The 14375-nt window shown below is 43.6% G+C and overlaps 1 protein-coding gene and 1 pseudogene across 2 annotated transcripts in view; one reads left to right on the top strand and one right to left on the bottom strand.

Moving 5' to 3' along the window:
* Positions 1-14375, bottom strand: part of TECPR2 (tectonin beta-propeller repeat containing 2) — a 141444-nt gene that overhangs the window by 125360 nt on the left and 1709 nt on the right. For both annotated transcript variants that reach the window (XM_054449317.2, XM_063652074.1), the window contains exon 2: positions 1913-2203. In XM_054449317.2, coding sequence (XP_054305292.2) covers positions 1913-2131 — 219 coding nt within the window. In that variant the 5' untranslated portion in view covers positions 2132-2203. The remainder of the gene's footprint in view (positions 1-1912; positions 2204-14375) is intronic.
* Positions 4571-4652, top strand: LOC129013492 (small nucleolar RNA U3; annotated as a pseudogene).

The following is a 14375-nucleotide window of genomic DNA, read 5'->3' as shown; positions in this document are numbered from 1 at the left end:
TCAGGAGTTTGAGACCAGCCTGGCCAACATGGTGAAACACCGTCTCTACTAAAAATACAAAAATTAGCTGGGTGTGATAGCGGGTGCCTGTAATCCCAGCTGCTTTGGAGGCTGAGGCAGGAAAATTGCTTGAACCTGGGAGGTGGAGGTTGCAGTGAGCCGAGATCATGTCATTGCACTCCAGCCTGGGCAACAAGAGTGAAACTCCGTCTCAAAAAAAAAAAAAAAAAAATTAATACAGACCCTAGAGACAGTCTGCCCAAGTTCACGTGACGGTGCTGCCATTTACTACCAGCCAACCTCAGGCAAGTCACCTACCCTCTCTTCACCAGCTGTCTCCTTCGTAAATGAGGAAGATCATTATAACATCTGCCTCAGAGAGTTTTTGTGAGGATAAAATGAGTTAATATATGTCTGTCCAAGAAGCATAGTGAGAAGGAAAAAATAATGTTTTAAAAAATTTTAAAAACATATTTTTAAAGAATAATGTCTGACACATAGAAAGGGCTGTATGTGTACCAACCATTTTTATTATTTTAAAATGAGCACAGAGGCTTAAGGTAGTTACGTTTTAAATTAAAACTTTAATATATTGAATATTGATTAAAACACAAGTATTTGTAAACATTTCTCTTAGATACAAAAGCTGTATCTTGGTCCATAAAAGCCCCCTAACCACAGAGAGAATAGAGTCCCATGTGGTAGAAGCCACAACTCAGTCAACTTTGAGTCTCTCACAAAAGTGATGTACTCAATAAACTACAGATATTGACTAAGTGGGTGAATTACAGTTCACCAATAGTTGGTGCCAGCCACAACACGGTCAAATAACATCTCCACCAATATCTACAATACACAGAAATGCCTGAGTCCACAGCACTGAAGAAACAGATTGGTCAGGATCCCAATGCTATAGAAGAGACCTCAGCTCAGCTAAGAGGTGCATATTCTGGCAATGAGCCAATATTCATATAAATCCTTTTTTCATCATAATTTCAAGAGAAGAACTAGAGATTATTCAAAACTTTGAAAAACAGGCATGTGCCTGTTCCTGTAAACACTTAGGAAAAAAAATATCTGCTTTCAAAGTGTTGTAGTAAGTTTTAAATACTAAAATCTTCTCTTTCTTTCTTTCTTTCTTTTTTTTAAGATGGAGTCTCACTCTGTCACCTAGGCTGGAGTGCATTGGTGTGATCTTGGCTCACTGCAACCTCCATCTCCCAGGTTCAAGCAATTCTCCTGTCTCAGCCTCCTGAGTAGCTGGAAGTACAGGTGCATGCCACCATACCCAGCTAATTTTTGTATTTTTAGTAGAGACAGGGTTTCACCATATTGGTCAAGGCTGGTCTCAAACTCCTGACCTCAGGTGATGTTCTCTTTTAAAGTGATGTTAGGCCAGGTGTGGTGGCTCATGCCTGTAATCCGAGCACTTTGGGAGGCCAAGGCAGGAGGACTGCTCGAGCCAAGGAGTTCAAGACCAGTCTGGGCAACATAGTGAAACCATGTCTCTACAGACAAAACAAAACAAAAATTAGCTGGGTGTGGCAGTCATCCCTGTGGTCCTAGCTACTCAGGAAGTTGAAGCAAAAGGATCACTTGAGCCCAGGAGTTTGAGGCTACAATGAGCTATGATTGTCCCACTGCACTCTAGGCTGGACAACAGAGCGAGACTCTGTCTCAAATAAATAAATAAAGTGATGTTAGATTTTTGGAGGCAGGAAAAAGTTAAAAACACCAATGTTTTTAGTTATATTCCACTTCAGCTAAAGACGGTTTTAAAGTATTGTTTGGGTGAGGTATTAAGGCCACATTCTGGCAAATCAGAAGTAAATTATCTCATCCTAGAACACAAGCATGTTAAGCGTCAGCTATGGCTCATGCCCCCTCAGGTGAAAAGCAAAGCAAGGCTCACCTCAAAGTTGTACTTCCTCATCTGGTTGAGGTGCCGGCAGTACAGATAGAGCATGCCGATGCTGCTGCCCAACGCGATGTAGTCCCCGTTGGCGTCGAGGGCCGTGAGATAGACCACGATAGAGCGGAAACCCTTCTGGATCTTTGTCGGAATGGCATTGAGGAGATAGTACAACGGGCAGAACTCTCTGAATGTAACAGGCTCTGATATCGATGCCATGGCCAAGGTTTCCACAGACGATCTTCACGCAGGAAAAGGAATGCTTATTTGTCATCTAGGGAAACCTGGGGGCTACAGAACAAAGCATTACAATCCTTTCAATGCCTAGTCACGGCAAAAAGAAGTATGTTTAATAATGGCAACATGGAACTTTTAGGCAGGTAAACTTTATAGCTGCATTAAATTTTAGGCAGGTAAACATTATAGCTGCATTATAGTAAACATTAAATAAACAGAGAAAGTAAACACGTGTCACTAAGATCACTTTTGAGCATTTTAACTCAAAATGCACTTCAGTATGTTCTGACCTCTATGATTTATGTTGTCGTGAATGCCATGGGGGAGTTGAAAGAATACAAAAAACAAAACAGTTCTTACTCCCAAGTAGCTTATGATCTACACAGGGAGGCAGATGAAACAGTGAAAAGACACAAATCCACAAGTAATGAGGTGATAATTTGTGGGTTTTCATGAGAAGAGAGAGAGATCAGTGGGGATTAGAGTGAGTGTAGACATGGCTTCACTGAACACATCCTGAACTATGAAGCCCACCAGGTGGGACAGGATATGGAAAAGACAAACAGGAAAGACACTCTAGTAGGAGAATAGTGGGCCAATCTCAGATGCAGATATGCTGGCTGTGTTAATGAGATGGTGAAGAACAGGTGCCCTGGCCTGGTTGGATGCCCACAGCCTCCTCAGCACTCAAGAGTCCAGCCACACAGCACCTTACTCTGTTCCACATGGAGACCCACCCACTTGCACTTTGGCTTCAAAGCTTCCCTTACTAAAGATATGCAACCCTTCCATGCACGTCATCTTTCACAAAGTGCTCACTCACTCATTTAATCCTGACCCTACCTTATAAGACAGGTAGCATCATCCCCAACTTTTAGAAGGGACTGAGGGCCAGAGGGTCATAAGACTCACTCAAGATCAAACAGCCGAGACTTGACTCTAGGTCTTTTCCCTCCAAGTCCTAGGCTCTTGCCAACACCACAGTCACAGCTCTGACAGGCAAGTTGTAACAGTCCAGGTAGATGCTCTGTACCTGATTACACCTGGAGGGATATTTTAGCTCTACAGGTTCTATGGAGACTTCCAAGCTCCTCTCATAGAAACTTCTTGCATCATGGATTTATGGTCTCTTTGAACTGTAGGTTTTCTATTTCTACATAGTGGACGGACCAACTTCCAATCCCTCTTCTGATCAAATTAATCCAGCTCGTTCTCACCCCAGGGCCCTTGCATTGGCTGTTCCATCCACTTGGAATGTTCTTTCTTTACTGAGCTCTTCCTCCTTCTCAATTGTGCCCTCTTTCATGAGGCCGTACTTGACTTCTCCTCCCCTACTGAGTTCTCTCTCTGTCACCTCCCCCAGTTTTACTTTCTCTACACAGGCCCTTTCTTCTACTTTTTTTTTGAGACACAGTCTCACTCTGTGACCCAGGCTGGAAAGCAGTAGCAAGATCATGACTCACTGAAGCCTCAAACTCCTGGGCTCAAGTGAACTTCCTGCCTCCACCTCCCACGTAGCTGGGACTACAGGAATATGCCACCATGCCTGGCTAATTTTTAAATTATTTTGTAGAGATGAGGTCTCGCTATGTTGCCCAGGCTGGTCTCAATAGTGGCTTACTACAGCCTCAAGCTCCTGGGCTCAAGAGATCCTCCCATCTCAGCCTCCCAAAGTGCTTGGATTACAGGTGTGAGCCACTGTGCCCGGCCTAGCCACACATCTCCTTTCTTTTCTCTGACTGGCCATCTGCCTGCCTGCCACTCCGACACACACACTAGTCTGTAAGACCCATAACAGCAGAGTCCATATCGGCCTCACTCACCCCTCTTCCCCCCACAGGGAGAAAAGGGCTAGGCACATCAGAGGCATTCAGCAAGTATTTGTTGCATAAATGAAGGAATGATGAAATAGAAAATTTGACCCAGGAACAGTGGCTTATGCCTGTAATCCTAGTGCTTTGGGAGGCCAAGGTGGGAGAACTGCTTGAGACCAGGAGTTCACAACCAGCCTGGGCAACATAGGAAGACTCCCGCCTCAACAAAAAATATTTTTAAAAATTAGTCACGCATGGTGCTGCATGCCTGCAGTCCTAGCTACTCATGAGGCTGAGGTGGGAAGATCACGCTTTTCAAACAAATATTTCATTTTATAAAATAGAGAGCGTTTCACTATGTTGCCTAGGCTGGTCTCCTGGGCTCAAGTGATGCTTCCTTCTCGGCTTCCCCAAGTGCTGGGATTACAGGTGTGAGCCACTGCACCCAGCCAGGGAGATCACTTGAGCCTACGAACTTGAGGCTGCAGTGAGCTATGACTGTGTCACTGCACTCTAGCCTGAGTGACAGAGTGAGACACTGTCTCTTAAATGAATAAATAAAAGGAAAATATGCAAGGAAGGAATGAGTGACAAGAACAGAAGAACAAAGGCTGCGCTTTCTGGGATCATTTCTATAGTTCATTACTAGAGAAGTTTCTCTGAATGTGTAGAGCAAAAGAAAAAATATTAAATATAAAATTCTAAAAAACAGAATGGAAGAGCAGCAAAATATCATTTTTTCTTCAATATGACCACAATTCAATGCTGGAATAATAATTCCCTAAATCTGTATAGCATATCCAGTTTTCCAAGCATTTTTAGATTTTATTTCTTTTTTTTATTTTTGAGACAGAGTCTCGCTCTGTCCCCCAAGCTGGAGTGTAGTGGTGCGATCTGGGCTCACTGCAACACCCGCCTCCTGGGTTCTTCTGCCTCATCCTCCCGAGTAGCTGGGACTACAGGCGTGTGCCACCATGCCCGGATAATTTTTATATTTTTTAGTAGAGACGGGGGTTTCACCACATTGGCCAGGCTGGTCTTGAACTCCTGACCTCGTGATCTGCCCGCCTGAGCCTCCCAAAGTGCTGGGATTATAGGTGTGAGCCAACGTGCCCGGCCTTAGATTCCCATTTCATCTGATAGTCACAATAGCCAATACAGTGAAGTAGGAAGGCAGAATATATCCATGTATGAGAACTTTCTTAAAGGTAAGTAAATAATAATAATAATAATTGCATTCCTCTGTGATACTTAAGAACCCAATCCACCCTCTTTTGAAGTAATAATAATGGGAATAGCTAATGTTTTTACAGATGCTCCTCAACTTACAATGGGGTTATGTCCCAAGAAAACCATCATAAGCTGAAAATGTAAGTCACAATACATTTAATACACTGAACTTGCCGAACATCTTAGCTTAGCCTAGCCTAACTTAAATGTGCTTATAATACTTATGTTAGCCTACAGCTGGGCAAAATCATCTAACTAAAGCCTATTTTACCACAAAGTGTTGAATATCCCATGTAATTTATTTAATACCATATTGAAAGTGAAAAACAGAATGGTTGTATGGTTACTGGAAATATGGTTTCTACTGAATGGTATCATTTTCGCTCAATCTTAAAGTCAAAAAACAGTTGAAACCTTGCAAGTTGAAAACCATCTGTACTTAACACAAACTGTTCTTAGCACACGAACCCATTAAATCCTCACCAAAAAAAGAAAAAAAAAAACAAAAAAAACATGAAGTAGGCACCATAGTTACTTCCATTTTTTTTTTCCTGCAATCCCCAAACATTAGACATGAATGTCACCTCCACTTCATGGATGCAGAAACTTGTAGTTATTTCCATTTTTTTTTTTCCTGCAATCCCCAAACATTAGACATGAATGTTACCTCCACTTCATGGATGCAGAAACTTCTCATTCTTCTTTCCAAGGCACAGAAATAGTAAAAGCCTTTGTTTCCTTAAAGAGTGCATACATATATACTCATATACACATTGATGTGCCATAATTTATTTAACTTTTTAAAAATAAAGGTTTCTTTTTATAACAGTTATAAATGCTTACTATCAAAAATTTGCTTTTTTTTTTTGAGACTTGCACTGTAGCCCAGGCTGGAGTGCAGTAGCACGATCTTGGCTCACTGCAACCTCTGCCTCCCAGGTTCAAGCGATTCTTGTGCCTCAGCCTCCCAAGTAGCTGGGATTACAGGTGCCTGCCACCAGACCTGGCTAATTTTTGTATTTTTAGTAGAGATGGGGTTTCACCATGTTGATCATGCTGGTCTTGAACTCCTGACCTCAGGTGATCCACCCACCTTGGCCTCTCAAAGTGCTGGGATTATAGGCTTGAGCCACCACGCCCAGACTTGCTGGGATTACAGGTATGAACCACCATGCCCGGCCTCAAAAATTTGTTAATATAGAAAAGCACAAAGAAGGCCGGGCACGGTGGCTCACACTTGTAAACCCCAGCACTTTGGGAGACTGAAGAGGGGGCGGATCACCTGAGGTTGGGAGTTCAAGACCAGCCTGACCAACATGGAGAAACCCCGTCTCTACTAAAAATACAAAATTAGCCAGGCGTGGTGGTGCATGCCTGTAATCCCAGCCACTTGGGGAGGCTGAGGCAGGAGAATCGCTTGAACCCAGAAGGCGGAGGTTGTGGTGAGCCAAGATTGTGCAGTCCAGCCTGGGCAACGAGAGTGAAACTCAATCTCAAAAAAAAAAAAGAAAAGAAAAGAAAAGTACAAAGGCGGCTGGGGGCGGTGGCTCACACCTGTAATCTTAGCACTTTGGGAGGCCAAGGCGGGTAGATCACTTGAGGCCAGAAATTTGAGACCAGCCTGGGAAACACAGCAAGATCCTGACTCTACAAAAAATACAAAAATTAGCCAGGTGTGGTGGTGCACAGAGAATTGCTTGAACCCAGGAGATCAAGGCTGCAGTGAGCTGATTATACCACTGTACTCCAGCCTGGGTGACAGAGTGAGACCCTGTCTCAAAATAAAAGGACAAAGAAGTAAAGAAAAGTCACAATCTCATCATACTGAGATATGCCATATACATAGATAGCTACAGATATATGTATATAAACATATACGCACACACACAGACTTTTTCACTTAATAAATCATGAGTATTTTCCATGTTATTAAATATTCCCCTAGAATGTGATTTTTAGTGACTATACAGAAAAACTGCAGAGAACACACTGTATGGATAAACCAAAATTTTCTCAACCAAAAGATTTTAATTTCACCATCATAAACAACGAAATATATCTAAGCACACTCTTGGAGTACACTTCAAGAGGTGAAGATGTTGAATTAAAAAAGAATGTATTGCCAAACTGCCTTGAAGAATGTTCATATCAATTTATGCCTCACACATGTTTTTCCAAAGGACATCTAGAGGCCCATAAGCCATAGCACCCAGATAAGTCAAGACAGCCATGTCTGGGGGCCAGGTGCCTAGAAAGTCCCCAGCGGGCACAAGAGAATCCATGCTATTTCCCTATCTGGGGGCCTCTGGAAGAGCTTAGCATCAGGCTTGCCTGTCCTTCACCCACCATTCAGATAGGAGGAGCAGGTTGAGGCCAACTCCCAGCAAAACTGTCCTCCTGGCAGAAAGAGTGTCTAGGACAGGCTGAGGAAGAGGCACAGAGCTACTGTCTCACTGTCCTGTGGTAGGTTTGGGAAAAACAATGCAGACTCAACAAACATTTCTGCTAAGACTTTCTGCTCCTCCTTACCCAATTTTCACCCAACTCCATGTTCCACCTCACCCAACCCCCAGGTCTCAGACCCACAGCCACAGAACTGACCCTCTTTCCACCGAGGAAGAACTGCACGATGAGTGGCTAATGATACTGAAGTGAAAAAGACCTGAGTTCAAATCCCAATGCTCCTAAAACTACCTGAGGCACCCTGGAAAAATTGCTTAACCTCTCTAGATCTCCATTTACCATCTGAAATGGGATTAGTAAAACTTACATCCTAGCTATAAACACAGAGTAAATGAACAATGTCAAAAACACTTACCTATCTTGTATCTTCTACCAGCTGCTTGGGCCACGCTGACCAAGCCAGAAAAGGAGCATCATCCCTGATCCCTCCTCCTCTCCTCTCCATGTCCCCGATTCTCCGTTCAGTACATCTCCCACACATCCCAGTGTGTCACCCCTAGCTCGGGCCACCGCTACCTCTCACCTGCAGCTCTCTCTGGTGCCCAGCTCATCTGCCCGCCTCTCCCTCCCCGTCATCCACGTGGCAAACAGAGGGATTTTCCTGATGTGCAAAGCTGATGTCATCACTCCCTTGCTTAACACTCTGCAGTGGTCCCCATCCTCCTCCTGCTAAAGCCCAAGTGTTGCTGGCTTACAAGAACCTTGGTGATCTGGCCTCTGCCACCCCAGGATCTCTCACTTGTCCTCCAGCCACACTGAATTGCTTCCAATTACAACAGGCCTGGCCTCTCACGTCCTGGCCTTCACACCTTCTACTTCCTATCTCTGGAAGGCACTTTCTTATCTGCTTTAGCTGATGAGATCTCCTAGCAAACAAGCGGAAGTACTGAGCTCTTCACCAATAAGTATTGCTTAACGTTATTTCCTCCTTTAAAAATCTTATTACCGGCCGGGTGTGGTGGTTCACACATGTAAACCCAGCACTTTGGGAGCCCAAGGTGGGTGGATCACCTGAGGTCAGGAGTTTGAGACCAGCATGACCAACTTGGTGAAACCCTGTTTCTACTAAAACACAAAAATTAGCTGGGCATGGTAGGAGGTGCCCGTAATCCCAGCTACTCGGGAGGCTGAAGCAGGAGAATCGCTGGAACCCAGGAGGCAGAGGTTCCAGTGAACCAAGATTGCGCCATTGCACTCCAGCCTGTGCAACGAGCAAAACTCCATCTCAAAAAAAAGTTATTCCTTAGCCAGGCACAGTGGCTCACATCTGTAATCCCAGTACTTTGGGAGGCTGAGGTGGGCAGATCACTTGAGCCCAGGGGTTTGTTTGTTTGTTTGTTTATTTATTTATTTATTTATTTATTTTTTGAGACGGAGTCTCGCTCTGTCGCCCAGGCTGGAGTGCAGTGGTGCGATCTCAGCTCACTGCAAGCTCCGCCTCCTGGGTTCATGCCATTCTCTTGCCTCAGCCTCCTGAGTAGCTGGGACTACAGGCGCCTGCCACCACGCCTGGCTAATTTTTTTTTTTTTTTTTTTTTTTTTTTTTAAGTAGAGATGGGGTTTCACTGTGTTAGCCAGGATGGTCTCGATCTCCTGACATTGTGATCCACCCTCCTTGGCCTACAAAAGTGCTGGGATTACAGGCGTAAGCCACCGTGCTCGGCCGAGCCCAGGGGTTTGACATCAGCCTGGGCAACATGACGAAACTCTGCCTCTACAAAAAATACAAAAAATTAACCAGGTGTGGTGGTGCGTGCCTGTAGTCCCATCTACTCAGGAGGCTGAGGCACAAGAATCGATTGAGCCTAGAGGATCGACTGAACCTGGAGGATCCACTGAGCCCGGGAGTTTGAGGCTGCAGTGAGCCATGATCGAGCCACTGCACTCCAGCCTAGGCGACAGAAAAAGACCCCATCTCAAATCAACCGATCAATAAAAATTTTTTAAAAATAAAAATATTTTTCCTTGTAGTAGCTCTGTCAAATGATGACACTTAGCTTTCAAGAATCCATCTGCTTGATTTGATGCTATCCACTGACAGCTCGCAGGCTCTACACAGGAAGGGCTTTGAGACTGCAGTCTAGCTAGAAGGGAGTCAAGGGATTTGCCTTGAAAGTGCATTTGCAGACCAAGTGCACTATTCTACTCAGATAATATGTTTATTTGTGGTGGCTTAGGAAGTCTTAGTGGGTATTACAAAAGGTCAGAATCCCTGACCATCTCCTCGGCACACTCAGTGATAATCCTACCAAAAGCAACTTCAGAACTCAGGGAGGGAGCGCAGGGCTGCCCTTGCTAGGCTCCAGCAGGTATTAGAAACTGTCACAATTGTCCAGCAGGTAACAGCGTAATCACATTTTGAATCAAAAGTGTTGTTCAAGCTGAAATCCTAGTATTCACCCTCAATTCCTCTGTTTCCCTCACCCGTACAACAACCTCTCGACTCAGTCCATCAGCCCTATCTCCAAGCCTCCCTCAAGCCTGGCGCCTCCTCACCAACTCTGTGGCCATGCCATAGTAGAAGCTATCATATCCCTCACCCGCACTGCTGCCATGGTCTTCCACGCCTGCCCCCAGAAGCCAGGCTCATTCAGCCGGCAAAATTAGCTCTTTGACTTACTGAAATGAAAAACGCTTGTGTTCCAAAGGGCACCATCAAGAAAGTAAAAATACATCTAATCCACACCACCGACAAAAATTAAAAAAAAAAAAAAAAGACAACCCACAAAATAGAAGAAAATATCTGCTGGTTATATATCTGATAAAGAGATTTTACCCAGAATATATAAAGAGCTCTTATAACTCAATAATAAAAAGACAATTTTAAAAGCTGGGTGCAGTGGCACGTGGCTATAGTCTCAGCTACTTGGGAGGCTGGGGTGGGAAGATCGCTTGAACCCAGGAATTTGAGACCAGCCTGATCAACACAGCAACACTTCATCTCAAAACAACAACAAAAGACAATTTTACAATGGGCAAAGTCTAAGAAAATTTCTCCAAAGAAGACACACAAATGCCCAGTAAGGCCGGGCACAGTGGCTCACATCTATAATCCCAGCACTTTGGGAGGCCAAGGCCGGTGGATCACCTGAGGTTGGGAGTTCGAGAGCAGCCTGGCCAACATGGTGAAACCCTGTCTCTACTAAAAATACAAAAATTAGGTGGGCATAGTGGTGCACATCGGTAATCCCAGCTACTCAGGAGGCCGAAGGAACAAGAATCACTTGAACCCGAGAGGTGGAGGTTGTAGTGAGCCAAGATCGCGCCACTGCACTCCAGCCTAGGCAATAGAGCGAGACTTTATTTCAAAAAAAAAAAAAAAAAAAAAAAAGGCCAATAAGCACACAAAAAGATGCTCAGCATCATTAATCATCAGGGAAATGCAAATCGAAACGACAAGGAGATACCACTTCATACCCACTAGGGTATGAACAAGTGTTAGCAAGGATGTGGAGAAAACTGTATACATTGCTGGTGAAAAATAAAATGGTGCAGCCACCAGTCGGCAGTTCTTCAAAAGGTTACAGAGTTACCATATGACCCAGAAATTCTATTCCTAAGTTTGTGCCCAATAGAAATGATAACATATCTACAAAGAATTTGTAGATAAATGTTCATAATATCACCACTTATAATAGCCAAAATGTCAAAACAACCTAACTGTCCATCAACTGATGAATGGACAAACAAAATGTGGTCTATAGACACAATGGAAGCCTGTTAAGCAATAAAAAGGAGTGAAGTACTGATTCATGCTACAACATGGAGGAATACTGAGAACATTATGCTAAGTGAAAGCAACCAGGCACAAAACACCACATATTATATGATTCCATGTATACGAAATGTCTAGAATAGGCGAGTTGTAGGCAGAGTAGGTCAGTGGTTGCCCAGGGCTGGGAGAAGAAGGGGTTAGGGTGTATTGCTGAAGGGTACAGAGTTTCCTTTTAGGGTGATGAGAAAGTTCTAAAATTGACATAGTGATGGTTGCATAGCTGTGAATACAGTAAAAATCATTGAATTGTATATAAATGGGTGAACTGTGTGGCATGTACATTATATCTCAATAAAGCCGTTACCCCCAAAAAAACAAAGGAAAAAATCAGCTCCTTCAAAGAGAAATCAGACCATACTACTCATTCTACTCAAAACTCCTCATGGGTTCCCCAGTGCTCTAAGAATAAAAACCAAATGCCCTGTGTGGTCTAAGCCCTTTGCAGCTCCCCTGTCACATCTCTACCCGTCTCCACTTGTCCTCCAAGTTCTAGCTCCACTGACCCACTCTGTCCCGCTCAGGTTTCATAATTATTTCCTCTATGCAGAATAAATGATCTTCTCACTCCATTTATCTGGCTTCTTCTCAACCGTGGGGTCTCAGCTTAAATATCACCACCACAGAAAGGCCTTCTCTGACCAGATCACTTAAGAGTACCCAACCGTCCCTTCTTTCCTCTATCATATGTGCTTCATAATCCTCATTACAACCTCTAATTGCTTTATTTGCTAAATCATTTAAAAATCATCTCTCCTATGAGAGTGTAAGCAACATGAACTCTCTCTTGCTTACCAAGGTAAATCCTAGTATCTAATAATATCTTTGGCACAGAGTAGATGCTCAGTAAAGATTTGTTAACTTCAGGTCTTACTGCAAAACAACAGTCTCAATTCAATCTTTAAAGCTGGACTGGGCATGATGGCTCACGCCTGTAATCCCAGCACTTTGGGAGGCCGAGGTGGGAGGATCCCTTGAGGCCAGGAGTTCGAGACCAGTCTGGCCAACATGGCAAAACCCATCTCTACTAAAAAATACAAAAATTAGCCGGGTGTGGTGGCGCACACTTGTAATCCCAGCTACTTGGGAGGCTGAGGCAGGAGAATCATTTGAACCTGGGAGGTGGAGGCTGCAGTGAACCAAGATCGTGCCACTGCACTCCAACCTGGGTGACAGAGCGATATTCCATCTCGAAAATAAATAAATAAAAAAAATAAAATGAATAATGCTTCCTTAGTCATGAATATTTCAGTTAAAAAAATACAAAACACCACTCTATGGCATCCTTCAAATTACGATGCTTCCTTTCCCCACTAGCCCTGTCAATCTCATAACCCTGGAAGGTGGCAGCTAGCCTTCACTGCTGACTGCTAACACCCAACTGCCACCCGGATGCACGATTTCTGAAACTGGAGCTAGGGCTAATATAGAGTCTAAGTCATCCACTTAGCCGTACAATAACCATGTTATCAGAGTGCTCTGACTACACTAATGGTTTAAGGATTCTCTCCAAAATCCCTAGGAAGCAACAATTTGTATCCCTATTGTAGAATCTATGTTTGAAATCTGGCTACGACATCTATTAATTATTTGAGTATTAAATTCTTAAGGAGGAACGTAATGAGACTGAGGCAGTCATTTATCTTCCAGACAAAATTTTGTCACTTCCTTGCTCCCATCCCCATTGGCTACCCAATGGTCACAAGCTAAAGCCTAACACAAGCATGGAAATTAGACATTATGACAAAACAGTCTATATCTAACTTCATCTCAGGCCACTCTTCCATCCACACACTGTACACTCCCCACCCTTTAGCAATCACCCCTCTACCCGCTTCTTCTCCCAGCCCTGGGCAACCACTGATCTCCTCTCTGTCTACAGCTCACCTATTCTGGACATTTCATTAAATGGAATCATATAATATGTGGTGTTTTGTGTCTGATTGCTTTCACTTAGCATAATGTTCTCAAGGTTCCTCCATGTTGTAGCACAAATCAGTACTTCGTTCCTTTTTATTGCTGAACAGCCTTCCATTGTGTAGACAGGCCACGTTTTGTTTGTGCATCCATCAGCTTTCCATCACAGTCCCTGCACACACCATAACCTGTATGTCTCTGCAGAACAAAGTCCCTTTCCACTCTTCCCTATTCCCCCATATGTACCCCGTAAGAACTAGTCCTCCTCCATTAGGAAGCCTTCATAAATTCCCTCAGATACTTGGTTGGTCTTTCTCTGCTTTCATAGAACTCCATGATGGCAGTTATCACACAGCACCATCATTATCTGTTTTCTCTCCCCTTCAGTGGACTCTTTCTCATCTTTACCTATGTTCTTCTAGTCTATATACTTTGTGGTACTTCAAAAGACCAATAAAGAGTATGGTACAATCAACGCTCCATACACGTTTGTTGAATGAATCTCTCTCTCAAAGCACTGTGCTAGATTCACCCAAGTATGACAGCCCTACATATAAAATAGTGGCAAAAATTCAATGGAACTCTTATGTCCAGGTCCAAAGAGTACATTCATTTTAAATTGAACACACATCTTGAGTAAGAGCTCCCTTCTACCTTAGCAATTCGCAAAGCCATCAACTACTCCCTTCTAATTTAACTGATCTCTCCGTGCATTACTAAATCTAGAAATCTCTTCATGCTTGACACCAAAGCTTTTCATTATAACCCTTTCCTGATCTATTCCTCATCTTCCCAAGTTCAATCAACTGCCTCTGCCTGATGCCTGTTTCCTTCCTTTTCTTCCCACTAAGTTCCAGTAGCCATTTTTTTCAACTCATACAGCGGCTAATATGAAATGAGATGCTCCCCAAACTTAAGTGTAACTTCTTTAAGAAAAAATTGGAAAAAAAAATCCAGTAGATGCCAGTCTTCTATTGAAAAAGACACGTGGGTATAATATAGCTGATGCCTAACAAAAGCTACTTCCTAG

This window comes from Pongo pygmaeus, chromosome 15, assembly GCF_028885625.2.
Source record: "Pongo pygmaeus isolate AG05252 chromosome 15, NHGRI_mPonPyg2-v2.0_pri, whole genome shotgun sequence".
Taxonomy (NCBI): Eukaryota; Metazoa; Chordata; class Mammalia; order Primates; family Hominidae; genus Pongo; species Pongo pygmaeus.
This window is presented reverse-complemented; position numbering and strand designations above follow the sequence as displayed.